The 27,761-nt window shown below is 42.6% G+C and overlaps 2 protein-coding genes across 2 annotated transcripts; one reads left to right on the top strand and one right to left on the bottom strand.

Moving 5' to 3' along the window:
• The first annotated feature begins 1,145 nt into the window (after positions 1–1,145).
• On the top strand, positions 1,146–2,268 carry npb (neuropeptide B). The gene is made up of 2 exons (XM_056408351.1): positions 1,146–1,579; positions 2,137–2,268. The coding sequence occupies exons 1-2, from the start codon at positions 1,316–1,318 to the stop codon at positions 2,263–2,265; spliced, it is 393 nt and encodes a 130-aa protein (XP_056264326.1). The 5' UTR covers positions 1,146–1,315; the 3' UTR covers positions 2,266–2,268.
• A 1,527-nt stretch (positions 2,269–3,795) lies between these two features.
• Positions 3,796–27,340, bottom strand: gnav1 (guanine nucleotide binding protein (G protein) alpha v1). The gene is made up of 9 exons (XM_056408350.1): positions 26,657–27,340; positions 26,292–26,383; positions 20,469–20,561; positions 19,726–19,886; positions 17,974–18,102; positions 7,067–7,196; positions 6,888–6,959; positions 4,872–4,959; positions 3,796–3,986 (listed from the first exon to the last, which is right to left on the bottom strand). The coding sequence occupies exons 1-9, from the start codon at positions 26,784–26,786 to the stop codon at positions 3,796–3,798; spliced, it is 1,086 nt and encodes a 361-aa protein (XP_056264325.1). The 5' UTR covers positions 26,787–27,340.
• Positions 27,341–27,761: the final 421 nt, after the last annotated feature.

Raw genomic sequence — 27,761 nt, 5'->3', positions numbered from 1 at the left:
TTACACAACATGTCACTGTTTATTATTTTATTTGATTGAACAAATGTAGATGCATCCTTCTTTGTTTTTAGTCCCCATTAGACGGTTCTGCCTGTGCACAGAGCTCATGACGCATGACGGTGAGGTCGGCACATCAACCGGGAAAAGGATTCATATTGATTCCTCACTTTGAAGTATAAACTTCTCAATCCATCTGTGGAGAAAACTATTGGGACGGAACACAATTTGCATCAGTCGATTATTTACTTGTGTTTATGGATCTCTTTTTTTATCATTCTAATCGGTCCATTTGAGGTCTTCTGGAGCCATGAGCAGTGTCAACACCGACCGCATTTAAAAGCTTTTATGCACACGTGTGAGATTTTCAAGATAAATGTAATCCAAATACAAAAATGACATCAACTAACTTTTGTCGGCTTTGTATCTTAGACAATCAATTCAAGATTTTCTTAACCCTCCTATACCTCTGGGGTCAATTTGACCCCATTCAATGTTTAACGTCTCTAAATAAATGATTGACATCATTTTTTTGGCTTCATATTTCAGGACTTTTCCTAATTTATTGGGGAAAACTGGGAAAACATAAAATTCACATATGTTTTCAATGTCCCGTACACATCTTGTACGAATCAGTGTTCTTTGGGTTCAATTTGACCCCAGGCTGTTTTTCACTGCATGTGTAAAACATAGAAGAAATATCAACTTGTTTATTTATTTAAAGGGCTATTTAAGTAGTCAACAAACAAACATAACGTACCTGACACTTAAACTTGGGAAACAATATTAATTCTAATCATTTTCTGGGGATTTTAATTGCTGGGGTCAAATTGAAACCAAAGGTAAAAGATGTTAGTACATTTGAAGGTGGGTTAAATGTAATAATTAGTTTGACTAGATTAGATTAGTGTGACGTATAAAGTCCCTCATTAATTTATAGATTGTGAGCATCTTTCAAGTCATTATGATGAGCGATGTCTATGCACATCTCCAACCCCCTCATACTCGATAACACACACGCGCACGCACGCGCAAACACACACGCCCCCCCCCCCCCCCCTCCTCCAACAAACCATCCACAACTGATCAATTCGGATTGGTCTTCTCTTCTCGCGCATGAAGATGGATCACCATCCGCCCACCTCGATTCTGATTTGACGACCGTCCCCGGCTCACGACAACGTCGTCCATTCCGTCTATATAAGCAGCAGAAAGTTTTCCAAACACCCAGCAAAACATAAAGTCGGCCTGTGACCAACAACAGACGAGCTAAGCACCGTTTCCCTTTGCGTAAGAAGTGCCCAGACGGTTCCAGACAATGGAGAGGTCAGTCCGGTTTGCCTTGGTGTGCGTCGGAGTGTCTCTGCTCATCTCCTGCCATCCAGTGGAAGCCTGGTACAAGCAGTCAACCGGGCCTAGTTACTACTCGGTGGGTCGCGCCTCCGGTTTGCTGTCCGGCATCAGGAGGTCGCCTTACGTCCGGAGGTCCGAGTCCGATGAGACGCTGATGGAAAGCGGAGAGACGGCCGCTAACAACCTGATTCCAGAGACTACCAGGCAGGTCTCGATCCTAAAAAGCATGGTAAGTACAATAAAGATACTACATTCTTTATTCCTGTTTTATAGTTGTTTTTTTTTTTTGTACACGGATGACAAAATAAAGAGTCCAAATTGCTTTCCTTTCAGCACCATGAGAGCCACATGTATACACAATGAAAGTAGCCTATAGACCGATATTAGACATGCAGCACATGTGTTACCTTTGCTTTCATAAAGACGACGACACAAACTGTGGAGATCAACATCTTTAACTCAAACATCCAACTCAAACAACTCGTGCGTAAAAGTGCAAACCAGCCAACACTGCCGGTCACAGCGCATTCGTGTGAGAAGATGCATGGGACAAAACCACCATTGAATTTAATAAATACTCATTAGAAAGAAAACCGGAATAAAGGTAAAACAAATATAGGGATGTATCTATAAATGACTGTTCGACAACATTTGTTTTTATTACGGCAGTTTAGCCCATGAGGAGCTAAATGAAATACAAGCCTATCCTGTTGTTATGAGACTTATTTTAACAGATTTTCAGTTAAATTCCAATAATCTCATCACTTATTCTCAACATTCCCGCAGGCCATCTGCGTGAAGGACATCTCTCCCAACCTGAAGAGCTGCGAGCTGCTGCGCGACGGGACGGGCACGTTCCAGTGCAAGGCGGACGTCTTCCTCACCCTGGACTCCCTGGACTGCCTGTCTGCGTGAGACCCCCCGCGGAGACAAGTCCTGGTCCTCTACCGAGCTCCGGGAGCGCTTCTCTGGACACGGGGAAAAATAAAAAGGAAAGAGGGATGGATAAGTGTGATGGCGCAGAAGAAAACCTGATCACTGTCGACGATGGACCGCTGCAGACTCTGAATGTTCTTATTTAAAAAAGAAAAGAAAAACTAAAACAATGTTTAGTTTTATTCTATGTAGACAAGAACAAATTTAAAAAAGTGTGAAAGATGTTCGTTAAAACCATCTTCTTTCCAACTGACTTCTCATCTTTACTGTTTAACCACTTGTAGCCTCCATTGCCAAAATGTATTTAATGTCCAGAAAGTTGACAGCAGAACAGATTTCCTGCAAAGTACTTTTATTTATTTTATCTATTAAAATGAACAAACACTGGTAAACTTTTGTGTGGCTTACATTTATCTTTAAATATTCAACTATACTCGGATAAAACAGGGAACATAAGTGATCTATTGCCTTGATTTGCTACCTTCATCAATGTATTCAAACAGTTTTCAGTACAATACAGACGGCGCTACATCAGTGTGAGAGCGTGACCGTATAAGACTTAGAGATACAAACAAGTATTCTGAAAGTGGAAAAAAAACAAGAAAAATATTCGTTCATTTCACACACATGAAGCATTTAGATTACACGACAGCAACACCACTTCATCACAAGGCACTTTGGGTGTTTTTCTCTTTTCTTTCATCTTTTATCTATTCATATCGGAGCAAATCAGTCATCGCCAGATCCGGTTTATTACTGGAGTCGGAGAGGAGCCGGTATCGCACACTCAGTCGCTCAGGGGAGCCGTCAACTCAGTCCGACCCCGGCGGAGTTAATGCCACACAAATCACATACAGGAAGCTTCATCCTGCTTCACGGGCGTCAGATACTGGAACAATAATCATTGACCATGAAACACAAGTCGGAGGCTTCAAAAAAAGGTTTCTTAATGTACACTTTCCCACATTTCTTATATATTAAAAACCAGTGAATGGAGGCATAATTACAATAAACCAAGTGTGAGAGGTTGAGTAAACATGAACAGGGGGGGGGGGGGGTTAAAGTGATCACCGGCTCATTAGGAGGGTGTGACGCATAGGATGTCCTCAGACACAGTGATGGATGAGGGGAAAACACCCGATGGTATGCAAGGCTGGACCCTGCACTGAGGAGGTAACGGACACACAGTAAATCCTCCCCCCCACTCTGTCCCGCCCCCTCGCGCACAGACAGACAGACACGGAATAAATGACATGTGTATATAACAAGGCCTCAAAATGTAACTTCACCATTCATAGTCTGATTTTGTAGTACAATACAAAATATAAATGCCCAGTTCTCAACAACACGGTTTCAAAAGTCATCGTTTTTGGGGCTCAACCTCAAGAATCCAGCGTCACAGAGAGCAATAAAGAGCGTCAGAGCTCCCAGGATGCACCAGCAGAGAGAAACCCCATGTGTTTGGAGCTGATGATCTTCGCGTCATTTCAAAAGAGACGCATCCAGCTGTTACAGGAGCGACACGGCCTCCAGATTCTCTTTGATTATCGTGTCCATGACCACCTGGAAGACGACCTGGATGTTGCAGGTGTCCGTGGCCGTGGTGAAGTGGTGGTAGATGAGCTTGCTGGGCGAAGCGTTGAGCGAGACGAAGGTGGCGACGATGAAGCGTGCCGACGAGTCCACGTCGCAGTCTGCACCTGGAGGGGAGATGAGGAGGGGTGAAACATCTGGCTCCGTCACACAGAAAACTGAAAAAGGTGATGGAAAACTACAGATGTGTGATTTTCAGTTCAATGTACTTGAAGTTTCAAAGCAAAACAAAAAATACCTTCAAAAGATCCAATATTAATATATATATATATATTATATATATATACACATATAAATATATATATATATACACATATATACACACACATATATATATATATATGTATATATATATATATATACGGGGGGAAAAGTTTTTTGTTGGGACTGTTAAACTTGACAACGACACTATTTGAGTACATTTTCTGTTACCTCCCACCACTGTTACCGAGCAGGCACAGAACAATATTAAGCTAAAAGTAACGGTTCAAACATCTTGTGGTCGTGATAGTAATAGGAACGCAAACCTGAGCAAAAGCACTGAAATAAAAACAAAAAAAACCTGAACATTTTACAACAATTTTAGGATCATCTTGCATCAAAAATGCCAAAAAAAATCCACTTTCGGATAATTTAATGTTATCGTAAAACATTCAGATTAAATGAACTCAAATAAACACATGAAAGTGTATCTGCACTCGTGTGATCAGATGAAAAAGGTTGGGTACGCTGTGTTAGACTGGTCATCAGATCTGAGGTCAGTGTGAAATGGGCGGTGGCTCTGCCGGCTGAACCCAATCCCAAGAGTTTTAGCATTTATATTGACATTTGCATGAGAGGACCCGGACCCCGGAGATCCCACCGAGACGTGGGGATCAAACAGACGAGTTACTATCAGTCTGTCTTTGCATTTCAAAAGCTCCAAACTGTGAATGTTGGTCCATGAGGACACTTGTATGAACAAGAAATAACACAATTAACATCGGTCCTACCTTTAAACTTTGGCAGGAATAAACGCAGATGTCGCCCAGAGTGTAAAATCTTGTCTTGAAAAAGGTCTATCTTGTTCATGAATAAAATCTGCAATGAAACACACACACACAACAATCAGCCGATGCTTACAATGTGAATGAAAAATCAATCTGGAAGATATCGAGAAAAGGAAAAAATGTTACGACTCCAATCTTTAGCGCTGAAATATTAAATGAGCAATGACACCAATACTTCTTTTTTTTTTACAGTCACATCAATAAGTCGCTTTACATACATTTATCTAAATGTAAAAATGTGAAAATCAATAGTGGTGACGGTGGATCAATGAGCTCTATCTACTTATCTCACTCAAGGTACTTTTGGTTTTGTAGTCAACCGATAAAACTAAGCGACCTAAGCCCCTTTGATCGCAAAAAACACACCTGAAAAAAAAAGATAGTAACAGGGAAAGGATGAGCAGATTTTCAATGACCCGGGTACAGAGCGACACACCTGGGTGTGCAGCAGTCGCTGCCCAGCCACAGCGACGAGTTAATTGAGGTGGAGGTTACACATTTCATTCCCACGTTGAAAAGGTATCGTTTAATGTTTAATGAGCCTGTTAGCGACGTTAATGTGCAGGCCCACACACGCACAACCCTGCACATAAACCCGTCACACACACATTTAATTGCCCGTTTATCGTAGCGCCTTTGATTGGACAGATATTTGGGTTTTCTTTCTTTTAAGGCTCGACAACATTTTATTTAAAAGAGCGATGATGGTGACATGCTTCTTTTGAAAAGTTGCATAAAGTCAACAGCAAGTGACGCTCGCATCCACTGACTTTTTTTTTTTTAAAGTGGGCTTTAGACGAGAGGTAAGTGGAATAAATTGAACAAGCTCGTTACACGCTTGTTTTAATGTGATCATTTACCGGAAAGGAGAGCGGAAAAACACAAAGGGGAAAATGTCTCCTCGCCGAAGCGCACCCTAATTACATCGCGCTGTTTAATTACGAGTGACGGAGGGCTCAGAGACAAAGGGAGGAGGCCGAGTGTGTGTGTGTGTCTGTGTGTGTATGGAAACCGAATTTATAAAACGCATTAGTGTTATTCTTGTCTTGTGGTGTCATAGGACAAATGGAGGAGCCACAAAAAGAGTTGGCTTGTGTCTTTTCCACATTTTCTGTCCACAAACTCAACTGTCAGACTGAATGTCGGTTCCCGCCCTCTTCGGCGGGAGGCCTTTTTGTCTTGTTGTTTTTTTAAATATAGCTGTAGCTACTTGCCAGTCAGGATGAGTGGTGGATAATTCAACTACAACTATAGTTTCCACTTAGAAAACTTACTTTCCAGAGTAGAATCAAAAGGCAAAATAAACAGACCAAAAAGTCTCTCGGATACTTTTTCTATACTGAAAATTCTATATTGTAACCCCTTAGAAATCACTCTGTGAACACAGACTGTACATAACAATACAGTTAATGGGCCAACACGGTGAATTAGGGAGATACAGCTATGTAAGATGTACTTATTATTATTAATATTATAATATAATGCACAGTGTGCCCTGCTAACATGCTCACAGTGCTAAGGCGATGATGTTTAGCAGGTTAACAACAGGTTAACAACGGGTTAACAACGGGTTAACCACTTCCGGGCTCGTCGGGGTACATTTGGGTGCGATGCCCTGATCAATGTGCTGTCCTGACCCCAACTACTCAAGGTCAAGATCTAAATAATCGTCTCTGGCTTAACCAGCCATGCATTGACGAAGAGCAGTGGGATTGATAATCGAGCCACTTTGACGTGGAGCCGGGGATCAAACCACCGGCCACCACATAAAATCCCTAAAATCCCTCTATGGTCATCATAAAGTCAGGAGCAAGTACATTAGTAGCTTAGTTTTAAACACACACACTTTGGGTCTAGATTGACGTCAGCCAGATATCTATGATAACATAATCTCATATGGTGTCACTCATTGTGACATCGTCTTCATCCCGAGGTGGAGGAAGAGAGGGGATTCCTCACCATGGATGTGCTGCGGAAGTAAACGTTGTTGCAGATGGAGGAGAAGAGCTTCAGGCTCTCCTGGAGACGATTCTGCAGAGAGAAGACAACAACGGCGTCAGAGGACAGGAGCGCGTCTGATTGGGTGAGACCTAACGAGCGCTCTCGTTAACACGCGCGTGGGTGAGTGCGGCCGGTACCACGGAAGGGTCTTCCACCAGCGTCATGTCGTAGCCGCTGAGCGCCACCACGAACAGCACCGCCCGGACATCCTCGAAGCAACCGATCCACTTCCTGCGCTCCGTCCTCTGGCCGCCAACGTCGTACATCCTGTACACAGAGGGAGCAAACGGGTTCGACCAATCGGGACGAGGAATTGAGCTGAAGAAGGGGGAGTTGTGGGTTTTAAATCCCAAACTACAAATTAGTTGAAAGAAGCTAAAAAAAAAACATAATTACCTTGGCGTTGAAAATGCGGAAGGTTATGTTTTGATCGCCGTGTATTTATTTATTTATTTGTATGCGTGTTCCTCGCATAACTCAAAGAGTATTAAACATGATTGGTTATTATCCGGGGACCATTTGATTAGATTTTGGGATCGATCGGGTCAAAGGTCAAGGTCATGAAAAGGTCAACATCTTCTTTTTACCATAGCGCGGTCAATTTCTATCCAATTGGCATGCAACTAATGCAAAAATGTTTATAATTCAATGCCCCATCTTGTGATATGCGAAAGTATGCGCTCTACCGAGTGCCCGTTCTCGTTTGTTAATATAAAGATTGTTTGAGCAGCTTTAACAGCACTCGACTCGACTGGAGGAATACATTGAGGTGAAAATTTAGGTCACACATTCAACGTTGTACATACAGATTGTGTAAGCTTGTATATTGTGTGAGGCCGTTAGTCGGGTACGAGGCGACAATGTTAAACTGTGAGAAACACCTTGATCACTTTTTCTTTAAGTAAAAGATGTTCATTGTGCACATTGAACCACAATGTATAACAATATTTAACATATTTGCACAACAAATGGAGCTCAAACAGGTGTGTGAAGGTCCTTCAGTACTGCGTTAGTGCGTCTCACACACTTTAGTCATTGCATAATAAACACTTTTTCACTCTTTATACACTTTAGTCATTGCATTATAAACATTAGTTCACTCTTTAATAGTGAACTAGTGTTTATTATGCAATGACTAAAGTGTATAAAGAGTCTTTATACACATTAGTTATTGCATAATAGACACTAGTTCACTCTTTACACACTTTAGTCGTTGCATAATAGACACTAGTTCACTCTTTACACACTTTAGTCGTTGCATAATAGACACTAGTTCACTCTTTACACACTTTAGTCATTGCATAATAAACACTAGTTCACTCTTTACACACTTTAGTCATTGCATAATAGACACTAGTTCACTCTTTACAGAATTGTGACTTCAGACATCGACCATCTGTCGGCTTTAGAGTCGCACGTCTGTCATTTTCACATTTACCAAACGCAACAGAAGGATTGTTCATTATATTTCATTACATAGTGCAGGAATTTCACACTGAGAATTTGGGCTCTAAATACAGTGCACTTAATATAACTTAAACCCTCATTATTATTGTACGCAGAGCATACCTCAACATCAACTTGAGTTCAGTCTAATCATCATATTCACCAAAAACAACTGTGTGGATGTGCAGCAGCTTTAAATTAAACAGATTAACCTATTCAGGTCACAATAGACATTTTTTTGCAATTAGTCACTGCAGATATAACCCAGGTGTAATTAATAACCATGATGATGGCTGCATGCTTTGGGGGGGGGGGGGGGTGCAACTTCCAGGCCCTTGAACTGTGCACGCTGGCTCAATGATACGACTTATAACTTAACGTAATGAACCAAACCTGTATGTGTCGTGACAAATCAAAAAACAAAAAATCGATAACAGCAAAAGCGGTGTGACATGTGCAGAGGGATAAGAGAGATCCACACTGTGACTCTGGGACCAGGTGCAATTGATTTGGCAGGGTGACACACACGCACACACACACACACACACACACACACACACAAAATAAATATGACAATTGCTGGCCTCTCTTTCATTAGAACATCACATTATTATTAATATTGTAAGAGACCTCGTGTTTGACTAATCAGCAGGAGAATGTCTCATTATGTTTCTATTTATTGTTCATCAGTGAAGGCAGCACTGTATTTAAGTTATATACCAGTATATGTGTGTGTGCGTGTGCAAGTATGTGGCATGACATCTCACCGTGACTGACATGTCCTTTATCAGGATTCAATTTCCACTAGAGAAGTGAAAGCTGAGCTCTCAGTGTGTTCATGACCTTCCATACTGATAGTACTACTGTAGCTGAGGGGGAGCTCTAATCAATGACAGATTGTATTGGTTTTGGATAAGGTCAGATATTACTAAAAAATGCGACACACACACACACACACACACACACACACAGACACACATACACTCCCTTTTCAATTTTCACCAAGACAATCACAACACGGCGGCAAAAGAAGCGTAAAGGTCAATGTTCTTCAAAGGGACGAGAGAGAAAAACGGAAACACAGAGAGAGAGAGAGAGAGAAAGAGACACACATTATTAGTTTGTCCCATTTCACCCATTTTCAAAAACAGATGTGCCATCTCCCACTTTCCATTGGAGCATCCATCGAGTTAATGCGGCTCTGTTAAGGGGGGAAATGAACATGTGGAAACACAGACGCGCAAAGAGGGAAACAAACAAAGACGAGACGAGATTCCCGATGGAACATTTTCGTGGAACATGTCAGTGAAGCTGATGCATCGTTACAGAAACCTCTACTTGCGAGCACATGAGCACAACGTCACACACACACACACTCAACACTCTCACAACGTTAGCTTTCATATCGTATTTAAGTCCCGACTCCTGCTTCCAGCAACGTGCCTTTCAAACGACGACGAGCCTTTTTAAAACCGACAAAATACACTGAAAAACAATTAATACGGGAGGAAGGCAGATGTGTGTCACATGACTTGGACGGAGGACTTCATACCGCAACCCCACAACAACCCCAACACCCGGGACCACACGGCCATGACCAGTGAGGTCACACTGAAAGCTCTGCTTACAGCTCTGATCAACACTTCATTCCATTTGTCGCGCTTCAAAGTCCACCATGGACATCTTCCTTTAACCAACGTCTTCAGGTGCAAAAGGCTCGGATCAACTCTGGGACAGACTTCAAAGATCCAGAAGAAGCTCGCGAGTGGACCCGTCCATTACGCTGTTCTTTGGTCTAATTGTTTGCCGAGATGGAGTACAGTAAGTGGGTGATTAGCATTACTTTGGTTTCGGGAACACATTTTGACTAAAAGATCCGGACTGGAGTCTGTGGTGCACTTTTCTTTTTTTTAAAGGCTTCCAAGGTGGTGGAGATGAGACAAGTAGAACTCGGAGTCGCTCTACTGCTCCGTTCGAGAGCAGACATCCTCCCCCTGGCTCTTAGTAAGTAAGTAAATACAGTACATATATAAATAGATTCATTACTAGATAGATACAATACAGTACATAGAGAATGAAAAGGGGATTACTTCAGTTTTCTTTTTGTTTTTAGAAATGTTCTGTCGAGAAAACCGAAAAAAAATCCCCTTTTCACTCTCCATGTACTGTATTGTATCCATCTATTAATTTATGTATTTATAAACTGCATTTATTTACTTACCTTTTCAGAACAAGACACAACTGGCCATACTGTCCTCAATTTATGAGGAGTTTGGTGTCACCCAACAATGAGTGTGAGAGGGATTTCTCCACAGTAACAGGGTAATACATACATTTCACAATGGGATTTGCTATTTTAAGCTATCACTATTTTAAGATATCATTATTTTACGCTATTATTATTTTAAGCTATTGTTAATTTTAAGGTATCACTATTTTAAGCTATCGTTAAATTTAAGATATCATTATTTTAAGCTATCACTATTTTAAACTGAGAATATTTTAAAATATCACGATTTTAAACTGAGATTATTTTAAGATATCACTTTTTTAAACTATCACTATTTTAACCCTTGTGTTGCCTTCGGGTCAATTTGACCCGATTCAATGTTTCACCCTCCTGTCGCCTTCGGGTCAATATGACCCGATTCAATGTTTAACCCTCCTGTTACCTTTATATTTACTAACATATTTTACCCTTGAGGTCAATATGACCCCAGCTATTAAAATCTCCAGAAAATTATTAGAATTAATATTGTTTTCCAAGTTTAAGTGTGAGGTACTTTATGTTTGTTTGTTGACTCCCGAAAGAACACCGACATTAAACATTGAATCGGGTCAAATTGACCCGAAGGCGACAGGAGGGTTAAATATTGAATCAGGTCAAAATGACCCGAAGGCAACACAAGGGTTAAACTATCACTATTTTAAGCTATCATTATTTTAAGCTATCACTACTTTAATCTATCGCTATTTTAAGTTATCACTACTTTAATCTAACTACTTTAAACTAGCACTATTTTAAGATATCACTATTTTAAACTGAGATTATTTTAAGATATCACTATTTTAAGCTATCACTATTTTAAACTAGCACTATTTTAAGCTATCACTATTTTAAGCTATCACTACTTTAAACTAGCACTAATTTAATCTATCACTTTTTTAAGCTATCACTATTTTAAGCTATCAGCTATCACTATCAAGGCCGAACAGTTCATGTATTTACAGGTCAAGACAAAGATCCTCAACAGGCTACAAGGAGACCGTCTTGCAGCCTGTTGAGTGTTTGTGCCCCCCCCCACCACTATCTATCTAACTATCTCACTATCTAACTATCTAACATGTTCCAACACTTTTCTTTCGATGTCGCGCTCCCGTCCTCTCCTCCGTTACTCTCTCTCCTCCATAATTCTTGCACCGTGGTGTTCACCCTCATCAGCGACGTTGTAATGGTAATTATCAGAGCAGTGCACGTTAATGATGCGGGGAAAAGACCCAGAGCGTTATTACACCGAGGGGTTAAAGGTCAAATATATCGGTCTATATGCAAACTAGGCCGCGTCTGGATGGAAAAGTTGTGAGACGTTATGCTCTTACACACACACACAAACACACATTTGTATGGACACACACATGCAAGCCTTCACACACAGACGCGAGGAAGAGGATGGATTGATGTCATCCTTTGTACCGTTAAGTGTTTGAATAACATCTAATGAGACACGGTTTGCCGCTCATGTAACTAAATCTCTGGTGAATCAAGGTTCCCTTTTCAAATAGTTCGATCAAAAGTGAGGAGACAGGAAGTTGTGTGCTAATCTTTTTAGAGCTTTATCCTCTTTATTTCCCTTCTGTATATCATCTTCCTTTCATCTTTGTTGCTTCATGTGCTTGTAGACAAACTGGAATATAGAGTATATACGGGGGTCTGACTGATCACCACTTAGCCTCGATTTGGAAAAAACTGCAATTTGCACCACATGTTCTCAGGAATTGAGGCTCATGGAAAGTATTCAGAGCCCTTTAAACGTTTGACTCTTTGTTTCATTGCAGCCATTTGCTAAAATCTGAATACTTATGACCGTGTGATATTTCAGTTTTTTTTATTTTCAAAGATTTCTACATTTCAGTCAAGATGGACATTAATGAGAAATAAAATGAACTTTTTTGATTTTTAGCAAATGGCTGCAATGAAACAAAGTGAAACATTTAAAGGGGTCTGAATAATTTCCGCAGTTTTTTTCCAAATCGAGGCTAAGTGGTGATCAGTCGGACCCCCATATAAACTTTATATTACAGTTTGTCTACATGCACATGAAGCAACAAAGATGAAAGGAAGAGGATAAACAGAAGAGTAATAAAGAGGATAAAGCTCTAAAAAGATTAGCACACAACTTCCTGTGTGAGATCCACCAACATTTTTCCAAATTCACACATGAACTTTCTTTCCAAACGTCTGATGAGAAGATTCATACCGCTCTTGTACGCAGGTGAGGAAGACTGATGTCACACTGTCGCACCGCGGGGGATCTCCACGACTCCGTCGATGGTATTTAATGTGAATTATGCAAATCATGGAACATTTGGTCGCATTCGTTATTCAGAGCATTAAGTTCCACAGAAGACACTTAGGTCTGATGTTTGACACTGTGAGAGCACATCACGCCATTAAAGTTTTATTATCATGATTTATATATTATTGTTTACGTCTACGCAACAGATTCCACACAGTACAAATGTTTTCCAGGTAATGTGAGAATGCAGCAAAGAAGACGATTATCTTCATAAAGACCCTTCAAAACTCTTTGGAGCTTCTCTGAAATGTAGGATATACTATATATTTGTAATAGAACGCTCTACTCTTCTTCATCCATGTTGAATTGTGCGCTTGCCTGTAGACAATTTCACATTGAGTTCACATCGAGTATGCACATCGAAACAAAAGCTTCAACCGAGGTACCCATGTTATCATAATTCGATAACTCAAAGTCAAAACTTTAATTCCTAATAAAGCTGAAAAAAACTCGGGCTCACTTTTTCTAAGAAACGCAAACCACTTCTCCAAAATCCCTTTCACGTCCCTTTTGTTGCCAAGTTTGAAATAATTACATTGACTTATGCAAAGCTCTGCATCAACCCCGAGGGCTTGATCTCTCCAAGTCACAGGCACAACAACAACCCAACACACACACACGCACACACACACACACACACGTGTGTCAATTAACTTAAACTAATTCTTTATCTCCTGAAGAATTCAGACGGATAAGGGAGTGGGCGTGTGCTCCGTCCTGCAGCACCACCTGGGACTCTGCAGCCCCCCCCCCCCCCTTCAGGTCCGACACCGTCACGATGATTCACGGTGAAAACAAAAACGCATCCACAGGTGATTTTAAAAAAAGCAGACAACAACAAGTTTCCTCAAGGTGACGCAGACCGAGTGAGAAGCCGCGGGTCGGACGCGGTTATCATCAAAGACTTTTGGTTTTACCGGGGAAACTTTTCCTGATGGGAAATACGGTCGAATCCATTCAAATGTGTGTTTGAATGCGAGAAACGTCTGAAGTCAGAGGCATCCGGAGCTGTAGAGGAACGTTTAGAGATGACACAAACACCCCCGACTCGAGTCACCCGCTGACACACCGACGCGCTCTACGACGTTTGTATGCTAAACAGAGAGCTTATGAAACGCCGAGATAATGCGTTTTATTTTTTAAATTCCCGATGAGATGTAATGCGGAGAGCGGATGAGGGACAGGTTGTTGTTGTAGGAGAGAAGAGGTGCTCCTCAGGTACCCATCACGAAGAAAGAAGAGGAAAGTAATCAGATCTTCTTCAAGTCACACACACACACACACACACACACACACAGAAGACGATGTGTGTGTAGCTGAATGTTTCCCTTGTTAACCTCCATCCACGGAACATTAGTCTTCCCATAAAACCAAACGCCGGAAAATCACCCACAATCCTTCGCTCTACGAGGCGACACACTACAAGCAGACTTCTTGATTTCCACTTCTACGGATCGCAAATGTTTCGTGTCTATTTGTCCGATAATCAGTCGAACGGTCCGACACACGAACGATCAGCCTCAGTGTCGTTTAGTTTAGTGACAATCAGTTAAATATCTGAACTCTGACACGTTGAAGCTCCTCTTTTATGGAACCAGCTTCCAATTTTAGTCCGGGAGGCAGACACAGTCACCTCGTTTAAGAGTAGACTTAAGACCTTCCTCTTTGACAGAGCTTATAGTTAGGGCTGAATCAGGTTCACCTGGTCCAGCCCCTTGATATGCTGCTATAGGCTTATAGCTGCCGGGGGACGTTTAGGATGCACTGAGTACCTATCTCCTCTTTTTGCTCTCCTTAAGGATGAATTTTCATCTCTCAATCACACGTTACTAACTCTGCTTTCTCCCCAGAGTCCTTTTGACTTCACGTCTCATGGGGTCATCGGACCCTATGAGACGGCATATATCTTATCTGCTGATGGATCATCGAGGTCTGGGTCGTGGAATTCCTGCTATCGACGACGCCACTGTCCTGTTGAGACTCCACCCACTGTTGAGACTCCGCCCACTCCTCCTCCCCACCGCCATCTGCCTGATGGATCGTGGAGGTCTCCATCGTGGAATAAGCCTACTATGAACTATTCATACACTCTGTCACATTCATTGAATGTATTTAAAGTTTTTAACTCTAAATCTGTCCTTCTGTACACATTACATCTATTGCATCTGTCCATCCTGGAGAGGGATCCTCCTCTGTTGCTCTCCTGAAGTTTTCTTCCCTTTTTTTCCCCCTGAAGGGTTATTTGGGAGTTTTTCCTGGTCCGATGTGAGGTTTTGGGGCAGGAATGTCTATGTGTACAGATTGTAAAGCACTCCGAGACAAATTTGTAATTTGTGAAATTGGGCTATACAAATAAACTGAATTGAATTGAATTGAACAAAGATGATCAGTGTAAACATTAGCATGTTAACGTCTGAGAGGTCTCTATGACGTTAACATGCTGATGTTCACCCTCTATATTTATTAATTGTATACAATAAATATATAAAGATAATAGCATGAATAAGTTTACTTCATAATTACGAAAAATATGATATATATAAATTCGGTATTTATCAAATGTGCTTTAACCCTTGTGTTGCCTTCGGGTCATTTTGACCCGATTCAATATTTAACCCTCCTGTCGCCTTCGGGTCAATTTGACCCGATTCAATGTTTAATGTCGGTGTTCTTTCGGGAGTCAACAAACAAACATAAAGTACCTCACACTTAAACTTGGAAAACAATATTAATTCTAATAATTTTCTGGAGATTTTAATAGCTGGGGTCATATTGACCTCAAGGGTAAAATATGTTAGTAAATATAGATAGATAGATAGATAGATGTATACTTTATTGATCCCGCAAGCGGGAAATTACAGGCAGATCCAGGAAGATTACAGCATAACACGAGGGAAGAGAGGAGAAAATAAATGTAAAAAACCCCCAGAATATGCCCCTAGAGGTAACAGGAGGGTTAAACATTGAATCGGGTCATATTGACCCGAAGGCGACAGGAGGGTGAAACATTGAATCGGGTCAAATTGACCCGAAGGCAACACAAGGGTTAAATACATGGTTTCAATGATAATTTAGAGCATTTATTTTATTTTATTATTTTTTATTATTATTATTATTTATTTTTTAAAAGAATATTTGCTTCAGTCTACATTCTACATGTAACCGTTATTTCAAAAAATATGTTTGAAAACAAAGTTTAAAGAAGTACATTTAAGTAATTGCACTAACTTACACTTAAAGTATATTTTTCTTGTAATATCTTTATTGAAAGTACACTACAGTGCAATTATTTTAAAGTGTGTTAAAAGTTAAATAGGTGAAAGCGTGACTTTAGTATACTTTTTATATATTTGCAGAAAGTAAATTTCTTTGATAGTATATTTTAAATGTACCATTGATATTTTAAGTATATTTTAAATACATTAAAGTATATATCTTTTTTGCTTGGGGAGTAAAGCGGTTCAGCTCAAAGCTCCACTGTGCACAGAAGAGATATCTTGAAGGATTTAATTCAATTAGTTTCTTTATCGATATTTCATAAAAATATCATTTGACCATCCTACAGCCGCTTCTCTTATTGTACCAATTTCACATTTTTCAATAAACTAGAGCAGTTTTTTCGAATACTTACAAATCTGCCACCAACTATGTTTAAAATATCATTTTATTCTTACATCCACCATCTATCTGGTTGTAGATGTTTTCTTTGACTGAGGTCTGTGCTCCTGTGTGAACCGGGTTATGATGACTTGAGTCTTAGTTTTGGTTTTATTCATTCTTTCATCGAAAAGAATTATCTTTCTTTTTATTTTGTCCGTCACTGTTTTATGTTGTACGTCTGAAACTGTGTGTAATGTGCTGCTGCTGCCGTCTTGGCCAGGACACTCTAGTAAAGGACATTTTTAATCTCAATGAGGCTTTTCCTGGTTGAATACATTTAAATAAATTAAATAAATGAACCAAGCAGCAGATAATAAAACCCGTCACATACCACCGCCGGCAGCGAATGCTTTGGGGATCCTTTTTGTTTATTCCCTCCTCAGATATCGCCTCATTTACAGCTCCTCATTGTGTTGATGTTATGTATAGTTTGTCATCTCTAAACTATAAAACCTCCTCAGCTCTTCGTACTAACTGCCATTATTTGTACACAATTTACTCCACACTTCTTTCAACTCACACTACAGCCGACACTTCAGTATCACCACTCCCACCTGACGTCGTTTTTCAGTTTCCCCAACTGACGCTTGCAGCTCAATTTATCCTCGGCTGACATTTAAACTCCTTTTCGGGGCTTAAATTTGGACAGAATCTTCAAATCATTTCGGCACTTCCACTTCCAATTAACTCAGTTTACCCTCAAACTGAGGCGTACTTTATTCAGCGTTTCTCTCTTCACCGCCATTTCAATTTTGTTAATGTTTGTAATTTGACACCCGCTTCAACTACGTTACAAACATCAGAAGCGAGGACATGGAACCAGTTTTTTCTCCCAGTTTTAACATGTATTCTTGCAAGTTGTGGGAATAAAACATACAAATAAAAGCTTCATCTGCGCCTAGTTTTAGTGCGAGGGCTTTTTCTTTGCAGAAATCAACGTCATTAATATCCCTCGCCCTGTCATCACCATCGGCAGCGTCAGGAAATGAGTTCATCCATCGGATGATGATAAAGGCGTTTGGTATTATGAGGCTCATTGATCACGGGCGAATATTGTCATGTGACATCGGCCTCAGATACCTGCCCTCTGCTTCTTCACTGATAAGAACGAGCCCCTCGTGCTCTTGAATATGTGTGTGTGTGTGGTCATTCGATGTAAAGCCGAGCGATAGGTGTCATATTGACGTATTGAATGGAGCCGCCCATCTCCATCTGGCATCTCGGGCCCATCACATGGCTGTGGACCGAGATAAGCGCGTCACGGCGAGAAGAAGTGAAGTAAGTTGGTCCGACAGGCGCTTCTGGAGACGTGGACTTCACCTCCGCCCGAGTCGGTGGAGGAAAGCGTGAGCGGCGGCTACCTGAAAATGAGCCGGTTGACTTTGAACTGGGTCTCGATCACGCCGGTCGTCCTCAGTCGTACTCGCAGCACGTCCGTCTCCGTGGGCACGTACTCTGGAGACGTGAGGCGGGTCAGGTTGTCGAAGAAACTGCCACACGAGGAAGAGGAGGATGAGGAGGAGAGAGAAAGGGGAAGAGACAGAATTAAAAAACCTGCAGACAAACTTGAGATCAAAAGAGAATCAGGCATCAGTTGCGGGTGTCTTGTACATGTGTGTGTGTGTGTGTGACGTGGCCACTAGCTGCCAGGTGGAGCGCGCGGTGATAACGCTGCAGGCCCAGGGGGCGCAGCGGCTCATCAGCATGAATATTCACACTGTAGTTTACCATAATAACACACCGAGGCTAAGCTTTCAAACACAGATTAGCTATTGAAGACAACCATAGTGTAATCAACTGTATCGTGTGTGTGTGTGTGTGTGTGTATGTGAGCTCAGTGAGATGTGATCGTTTCACACGCACACACACACACGCAAAGACACACGGGCTGTGGCGTCTCCTCCGACCTGAACTGACTGTGACATTCTCTCCTAGTCATCCCGCATCAGTTTCTCAGGCACGTCCTGCTGCTCGGAGAACGCACTTCCTGTCGGACGCTGCACAGCGCGAGTTCCTGCTCGGTACTTCTGTCGAGGAGTCGTTTTCCATCTGACTACATTTTTCACCAATCCTCAATTGTTCGGTGAAAACAGAGCTGAACAACGCCCACTGCATCTGCTCAGCACCGAACATCCCAGAAACACGATGACTGGCCAGCCGGTGAACACAGAGGAGCGTTTAGCAGCTCCAATATTTACTGAGCGAGTTAAGAAAAGAGTGAATATTTACAGATACACAACCCCAAATGAAAAAGCATGTGGCTCTGTGACTGTTGGATGCGGCAATAAGCTGTTTGATATGTGAATGTTTCAGTTGTCTCTAAATAGCCCCCCTCCCCTCAGACTTACAGTACTGTATATGTTGTAAATAAGCCAGATTTTCTAAGTCACTTTATTTAGAATAATGACAAAAATGAGCACATCTGAAATGTCTAATACGGCCTAATTTTACGGGAAAACTCATAACTTACAGTTTAACTGGAATATCCCTTTAAAAAAGAACGGGATCAGGCAAATGTTGCGTCAGTAAGGGTCCTCGCGAGTATAGAAGTGTGTGTTTGTGTGTGTGTGTGTGTGTGTGTGTGTGTGTGTGTGTGTGTTTGTCTGAATGATGGCGATGGTGATGTTGGGTGGTTCTCAGTGGGAACCAGGGAGGCTGTCGGTGTCGATAACCCCCGAGCCGAGGCCTCTTGCTGGGGTGGGCAATGAGAACAGACAGCCTCCTGGTGGGTCTTACACACCACTTCCCTTCTACACTTCTTATTCTCTTCTTCATCCTCACTTCTTTACTTTCATTTTTGTGCCTGAACACGTTTGTTATTTTCTTAAATGTGCACATTTAATTATTATTATACATATATTTGAGCGTTTTTTTTTGGTGTTGCGCTGCTTTACACTTCCGAAACCATTAAAAAAACCCTCATGCATGTATTTTAAGCTGTTAAATAGATGTATATGATATCCATGGAGATACATATATAGTCCTCCTCTCTCCTCTCCTCTCCCAGACTCTGATTCCAAGTGTCAGCGAGCACACGGCCGAGCATCGGCCGCTAAGCCCGGCTAATTAGACCCCCGCATCTCCCCAGCGCAGCGTGTGTTTCTGGTACTCACTACAGCGCCGAGTCATTGAGCTCGTACTCGTATCCCCGGGCCGCCGCCGCCCTCACCCCCTGGTCGGCCAACAGGCAGGACAGGGCGTGGCTAAGGAACGGAAACAGCACCTGTTCTTCATCAAAGCAGCGCCCACACGACAAGACCGAATGGGCGTGGACCTGCGAGAAGAGACGGAGACGGAGATGTGGATGGATGGCGGGTCAGGGAGGAGTGGAAGGCAAGACGAAGAGAGGATGTGAGTCTGAACGACAGAAAAGTTCAGGAGTGTGTCTCGGTGCTCAAGGCTCGGTAATCGTTCCAGATGGACACATTTATGGATACACACACAAACACATACACACACCCTGGGGACATTTAATAGAGGAAACACTTTGGTCATCATCTACCAGGAAGATGTGCCGAGTGGGTGGATAGTGGATGAAGTCTGATAACTTTGACCATGAAGTTGAAGTCAAATTGAATCTCACATCCAACCACCCACCCAGCAGTGTGCGTGCGTGTGTGTGTGTGTGTGTGTGCAGCAGCTGTGGCTGCAGTGTGGGGATGCTGCTCTCTAGTGGAGATATGGTGCACTGAAGAAGAAATAAGCAGCAGGATGAAAAAGAGAAGAAGAGAAGAGAAGAGAGGGATTTGGAGAAAAATCTTTGAAAAAAATGGAGAAAAAAATAAAAAAACAAAAAGGTGCAAAATGCCAAAAATACAGAGAGAGAGAGAGAGAGAGAGAGGTTGCCACAGACTACCTTGTTCCTGGTGTTTGCCAGGTTGATCCGGAGGACGCCCATGCCATGGAGGACAAACTTCATGGAGGTCAGCAGGTTATCCAGCACTGCGGGCTGACAGAGATCAAAGTGGTTGAGTTTATGAGTAACCATGGCAACGTGAAGAAAATAAAATTCATCACTAACAAGGGCTACCATTCAAAAGAGTACTCCACATTTTTTGAAAATACTTTTACTTAGTGCGTGCATGAATGCTTGTGTGTATTTTTGTGTGTGTGTGTGTGTGTCTCTATCACACCTCATGGAACAGTCCTCACATTTTATTTGAGAGTGTAACAGAGTGTCAGTCACATGTAACTCCCATAACTTAAACACATAACTCTGTTTTAGTGCTTGGAAACCTTGAGTCTTTAGTGCCTGTGCAGTGGCTCCTGCAGAGAGTCGGGTTGTGTGTGTGTGTGTGTGTGTGTGTGTGTGTGTGTGTGTGTGTCTCTGTCACTCTCCTGCCAGCTCAAGATAAGCTTCACATTCCATCACAATTCCCTCGCGGTCTGGTCTCTCTCCTCTCTCTCTGTGTTTCAGCGTCCACTCTGAGACGCGTCGCTCTCCAGCTGGAATGTGCGAGGTGAGATAATCCCAGGAGGCGACGGCTCTCCGTCTCACGGGGGAAAGACGACACCGCGGCGTCGGGGACACTTCGGGAGATCCTCGGCCGATAGCACCGCATTGATTTGTGACGTAAATAAGCCGCTTTGTGCGTTTGTCTCCCTCTGCCTCATCGTCCCTGCATTTTTTCCATCTTAATAGCGCACATGTAGTCTGACAAACAATAAATACTGGATGATTCTATGTTTTATGGCCATAAAATTCTGTTTTAGAGGCCGCTTAGGGAACGGGAGATCTTACTGAGTCTATAGCCGAGGGTGCAGCTATAAAAAAAACAGTATTTGGTGCAGCAGTGCAGTCTGATCTCTGCTTAAGTTAATTAAAGTACACAATGTCATCAGATTATACGGTCCATTAAGAATGATAACAAGTAAAGTTGACCGGCCCTATTAAGTGTAATAAATCTAACATGGAAGAAAAGGATGATGTGAAAAACTACCAGTTCATATGAGAAGAGGCCGAACCAGGAAGCACAAGAGAACACACACATTACATTACATTACACACCTGTGTGTGTCATGATTTCCCCACCTTCATAGTTGTATTCATCCTGCCTGCTTAATGAACTCTCCTGTCATTCCAGATCCTGTCCTCCTCACCTGATTGTCTCTCATTCCCTTCACCTGGTCCTCACGCCCTTCTCACCTGCCTCTGATCACCTCGTTAGTCCCTCATTCCCTTCACCTGGTCCTCACGCCCTTCTCACCTGCCTCTGATCACCTCGTTAGTCCCTCATTCCCTTCACCTGGTCCTCACGCCCTTCTCACCTGCCTCTGATCACCTCGTTAGTCCCTCATTCCCTTCACCTGGTCCTCACGCCCTTCTCACCTGCAGCTCATCCCCTCATTAGTCTCTCACTATTTAGCTCCCTCACTTCCACCTGTCCTCTGACAGATTGTCTTGTGTGTCAGTGCCAAACTCTCCAGCGAATTCCTAAATACTAATTCTGACCTGCCCGTTACGACCCTGCTTGCCTGTTGACCCGATTTAAGATTTTTGCCTGCCATGCATTCCTGTTTTCGTGTCGTGCTTTTGGGTTCCAGTACCTGTAACCATTACAGTGTGTGTGTGGAGGCGTTAAGGAATAATGCAATGACAGAGCACATATTCAAGTGGGATTGTTGACACGTTACATGACATGTATGACTTAAAGGGGGCGTTAGAGGCTTCTGCACAATGTGTCATCTCACAGTGATCGTCGTTAAGGTTTTAAGATTAATTTCTTACCCTCAAGTGGCCATTGTTGTTGCATCTTGAGCTGAAGTTTGACTCTCTGTTCCCAGAGTCTCTCTGACCCTCGACTGATGTTCGATTTGAGTTTCGTGAGATGAAACTAAACGTGTGATGTTAGATGCCTCAAAAAGCCTTTTTTCCACATCCATTCTTGAGGCTCTCGACAGTGACGGGTAACCTGGGCCGTCCGACACGTGAGCGGCTTCCCGATGCCGGTGCCCTGAACTCACTGTAGCCAAAAGAATATACAGTGGGTACGGAAAGTATTCAGACCCCTTTAAATGTTTCACTCTTTGTTTCATTGCAGCCATTTGCTAAAATCCAAAATAATTCATTTTTTGTGTCATTAATGTTCACTCAGCACCCAATCTGGACAGAAAAATAAAGAAATGTAGAATTTTTTTGCAAATTTATTATAAAAGAAAAACTGAAATATCACATGGTCATGTATTTTATAGGGGTCTGAATCCTTTCCGTGCCCACTGTATATTAAAGTTGCCCTAATGAGTTTTTGACAGTTTTTTAGAGGGCGTTCCTGTTTTATTTGCATCACCCACGACGAGGATGCTGCTCGTGCATTTGCATAAATAACGTGCGGCACAATTCATATACTGGAATATGCCAACAAACGGAGCGATGCACCCACGACGGCTGATAAGTAAACATGGATGTAGTCAGCAGGGCGCACAATGCGTCTACACAACCACTTCATTAATTGTTGAATCAACAATTATCAAGCAGTTATTAATTGAAGCTTTGTTAGCGCTACAAAAGGTAGTTTCCTGGATTAAATTGCTAAATCTGTCCACTCCCCAGACTTCAAGTACAACAGATTAAATGATTGCCTGGATCTCTCGTCTCTCCCTTCAGTTTGATCATTCTTCTTCATTTCCCTCCCTCCCTCCTTCCCTCCCTGCCCCTTTGTTCTCCTTATCAATTGTTTCCAGGTTCCTCCCTCTGACTCAGGACTTACTTTGGTTTGGTGAAATCTCTCACTTCTTTCCAACCTTTGTTTCCTGCTGACTATCAACACTCCGACCACCATCACCACCACGGTTTAAAGCATTGTGGGAACTTTACGTTACGTCTCCCATGACATCGGCGTAATCTCTAAATCGTCCCACATTCGCCGAACTATTGTTCAAACTCGCCGTTTGGATCGACTCCCTGAACCCAGAAATCTAACAGCCATTAGCGGTCGTCATGTGTCGGTGAATTTTACTCCGAAAGCACAACAACAAAGAATGCAGCTGAACCGAAGGCGGTCTGATATTTAATTATTAACCACAGACTGTTCTGCTAACAATGTATAACCAAGAACGTGAGTGTGTGAGTGTGTGTGTGTCTGTGTGTCTGTGTTTGTTTTTTTAAGCTCTATCGATTCCACAAACCACAAAGCGGTGGGAGATGACAAAGATCCCCGATGATTCTTTGCAATTTTCAAGAAACTTATCCCTGAAACTAACACCTGAGTCAACAAACAGATTCCTGGCTGGAAAAAAAATAAAACATTTTGAACTGCTATGCATCCCCCACCGGGATAGAAGTATGCACACACACACACACAGTCACACACATACACACACTGTTGACACAGAGCTGTGTGCACCACGGCCTCGGGCTGGAAATAAAGGAGGGATGAGACAAAGAGGAGCCAGCTTCAGCTCCCTACCTTTCCTCCTCTCCAGCAGGCCACCCTGTCATGGTGGGAATGCAGCACAAAAGCAACTGGCAGCGCCACAGAAAGACCAGACGGAGAGAAATAAAGAGATGGGGGTTTTCTCACGGTGCCTTCAGGGTAAATAAGATAGCAGGGATAGCGTGGAGCAGGGATTACCTGCCCAGCTCAAGACAAGGTGCAGATGTTTACTGGTGGACACAAAGACGCCAGGAACAATATACACACAGGAGTGATGAAGAACAATGAGCTCATATGTGTGTGTGTGTGTGTGTGTGTGTGTGTTGGCTGAGGGAGGTTGGGATAGTCAGGAAAAGGGAAGGGCAGGTTTGTGAGTTAGTGTCATATTTCCAAAACAAGGGCGTCACCTGAGAACAAAGGCCAAGCAAACTGACAGCACGGACAACAATGAGAAGAAAAGATTTGATTTCTGGCATTTAAACACGTGTTGGTACGACGTGTGCGTGCTCCAACACGCAGCGCATATTTGTGTGAATTAAAAAAACAAGAGTAGTTTCTGGAGCCCTCTCACATTTAGGTGTTTTTCTTGATTATGTTGTGTTTTATGGAGCTACAGTGGGGACGGAAAGTATTCAGACCCCTTTAAATAGTTCACTCTTTGTTTTATTGCAGCCATTTGCTAAAATCAAAAAAGTTCATTTTATTTCTCATTAATGTTCACTCAGCACCCCATCTTGACAGAAAAAAACAGAAATGTAGAAAATTTTGCTAATTTATTAAAAAAGTAAAACTGAAATATCCCAATTCTTCTCTGCGTCTGACCCATCCTCAGTCGTGAAGGAGCAGTGGGCTGCAGCGAAGCGACTGGGGGTTCAGTGCCTTGCTCAAGGACACTTCAACATGCAACTATGTGGAGAGCGGGGATCGAACCGGCTACCTTGTGGTTCGAGTCGACCGCTCTCCCCAATGACCGACAGTCGACCCTAAAGGTGATGCAGGAAATCATTTGAGCCGTTTACAAGCTTCCAAAACAATAACAATGTGTAATTTTAGGGCTGAATATCATTTTAAATGCCTCGCTGGCTGGTGAACTATTTTAATTAAAATATCTCGACAAACTTTGCATGGATTGTTATGTAATTTGGTGCATGAACTCATATCCCTCTCAGGGTGAACTGTAATAACTTTGGAGACGACCTCGTGCCGTCATCAGGTAGAAAAACTCCTCATACCTGAGTTTCGATACAAATATGACAAAATATTACATTTTGCAATAACAACAGCAATTTTTATTTAACTTAAATAAAATAGGCTAGTTCTCAGATATTGAACTAAGCTAACCCTTTAATGTCTAGGAATGCATTTAAACATCCAGCTGCCAGTGCAAACAACTGGGAGCTAAACTACACACGTCATACGAGTGTGAGGGGGCAGAACCCTGACCTCGAGCTACGGCAACAAAACTTTTGAAAAAGTTGGACAGTGTTCTGGACACAAGACGATCAATAACTTTGTATTTAGGAGAGCTCCGCCGTCTTCATCCGTGAAGGACGACTCGTGGGTCCGTTTAACGAGCGGGTTTCTGTGCCGTGATGAAGACGAGAGAAAAGGCCTTCTCTGTCATCACGGACTCATTATGACGGAACAGAGGAGACAAAGACCAAAAGATAGAGGGGAGGAAAAGGGCAAAGGGCGGGGAAAAGGAGGAGAGTCAAAATGTAGTAAGAGGTTAAAAGGAGGGGGATGTGGAAAAAGATAAGCCTTCAATAAAAACAAGCCGATTGCGATGTGTATATGTGTGTGTGTGTGTGTGTCTGTGTGTGTCTCTGTGTGTGTGTCTGTGTGTCTGTGTGTGTGGAACCATTTCCATTCTCTGGATCCCTAGTACAACAGAGGAATCTGGCTTCCAGTTACACACACACACACACACACACACACACACACACACACACACATACACACACACACACACACACACACAGAAGGAAGAGCCAAACCACTGCATACCAACTTGGATCTGACCCCATGTATCCTGAGAAAATCTCTCCGCAGGCTTCCCTCTTATTAGAGTCAAGTTCTAACTTGAAACTTGAACTTTAATGAGAACATAAAGCAAAATACATATTGATCAGTTACAAATGAATTCATCATCAGTGTTGAACCAGAAGATATAAGATGGGATTGTTATCCCGAACATTCGACTGTGATCTGATGAAATAAAGTATCCTTAAGTGTTTGTATGCATGTGTGTGTGTGTGTGTGTGTGTGTGTGTGTGTGTGTGTGTGTGTGTGTGTGTGTGTCCAACCTTGAAGCTGGTGAGCTCCTGCTTGGTGAATCCATGACTGTGAATGATCTTCATCTGTTTGACCAAAGTGCTTTTACCGCTCTCTGCTGCGCCTGGAGGAGAGGTGGTACATAGGAGTTGTTCATCAATGAAGTAGAGATCAATCACGTGACACACATGTGATCAACTTTAATCATCTAAATCTACACACAAAGTTACATTAAACACTGGATGTATGAGTCCGTCACAACGGAAATGGGATTAAAAATATAGAAATGGCATCATGTGATTCTGTGGATTCAGGCGTTATTCGTATATATGTCGTGGTGCGCGCGCACACTCGGGTCCACAACGGGACCCGGGACACTCGACCGGGTCAGTCTCACCTAGGAGGAGTATTTTAACCACATTCATCTCCCGCTTGGCGTACTCGTACAGGTCTTTGTCTATCTTGGCACTGCGTGTCCTGGACTTCTTCTGCTCCTCTGTGACTTCGGTACCGAGGCACAGTCCCATTCTGAGCGCTCATCTCAGACCCCGACCCCCCCCCCGGACCCCCAAAACAAAAGGCTCGGGGAAGTCCAGACGACGAGAGAAATCAACCCGAACGTGTGTCCGCGAACTCTCCGGGAGAAGAGACGTTCAGGGCCATCTCCGATAACATCCTTCACGCGCACAAAGAGTCGCGGCTCACACCGCGCGGGCACATGGCGCTTTTACGCATAGCTCCAGTTGTTTGTTCCTCTTCTTCTTCTTCTTCGTTTTTCTTTGCAACTTTTCAGCGACTGTCCTCCGCCGGGGAAACCTCCAAATCTGTTGCCACGGTGCTGCCACTGCGGTTCAAAAACCTGCCCTACCGCCTTGGCGCAGAGCCCAGAGGAGCCTCAAAGCGCCTCCTCCTCTTCCTCCTCCTCTTCCTCCTCCTCCTACTTCCAGCTCAGCCGCGCAGATGGAAAAAAAAGTTCCCTGGGAAGTGACGTCCCGGAGACTAAAACGTGCTGATCATGCAGTTTCACCTGTGCTGAGCAATCCCTCAAAGTAACGTTTAGTAAAGTTCTGTATTTCCCTTTTAATGACCAGGTAAACACATATTCTCTCTTTATATGTAATGCATTGTTATAGAATAAAAGCCCCTGCAATCACACACACACACACACACGCACAGGTGGTCTCAATTATTAAGGCTCAAGTTGCAGTGTTGTTTAATTAATATAGATGTGCATGTTCCTTTTCTATATTAATGTTACTTTTGTTTTTATACAGAGCAACCACAGTTTTTCCATGCAGCCATGTTATATTGTCGTGTCGTTTTTAAGTTGGTTAATTGCTTGGCCCTTTTTATGATTTTATTTGAGCTTGTTAGATTTGGTGCTGGGCTGAAGGGGGACCAGTGTGAGAGCAGACATATCCTCTGCATGGGCGTTTTATTATTAGGCCCCTTATCGTGTGTTTGTCGTGAACAGTTACATTCTATTTGGTTTATTGTGATTA

This window comes from Pseudoliparis swirei, chromosome 24, assembly GCF_029220125.1.
Source record: "Pseudoliparis swirei isolate HS2019 ecotype Mariana Trench chromosome 24, NWPU_hadal_v1, whole genome shotgun sequence".
NCBI lineage: Eukaryota > Metazoa > Chordata > Actinopteri > Perciformes > Liparidae > Pseudoliparis > Pseudoliparis swirei.
This window is presented reverse-complemented; position numbering and strand designations above follow the sequence as displayed.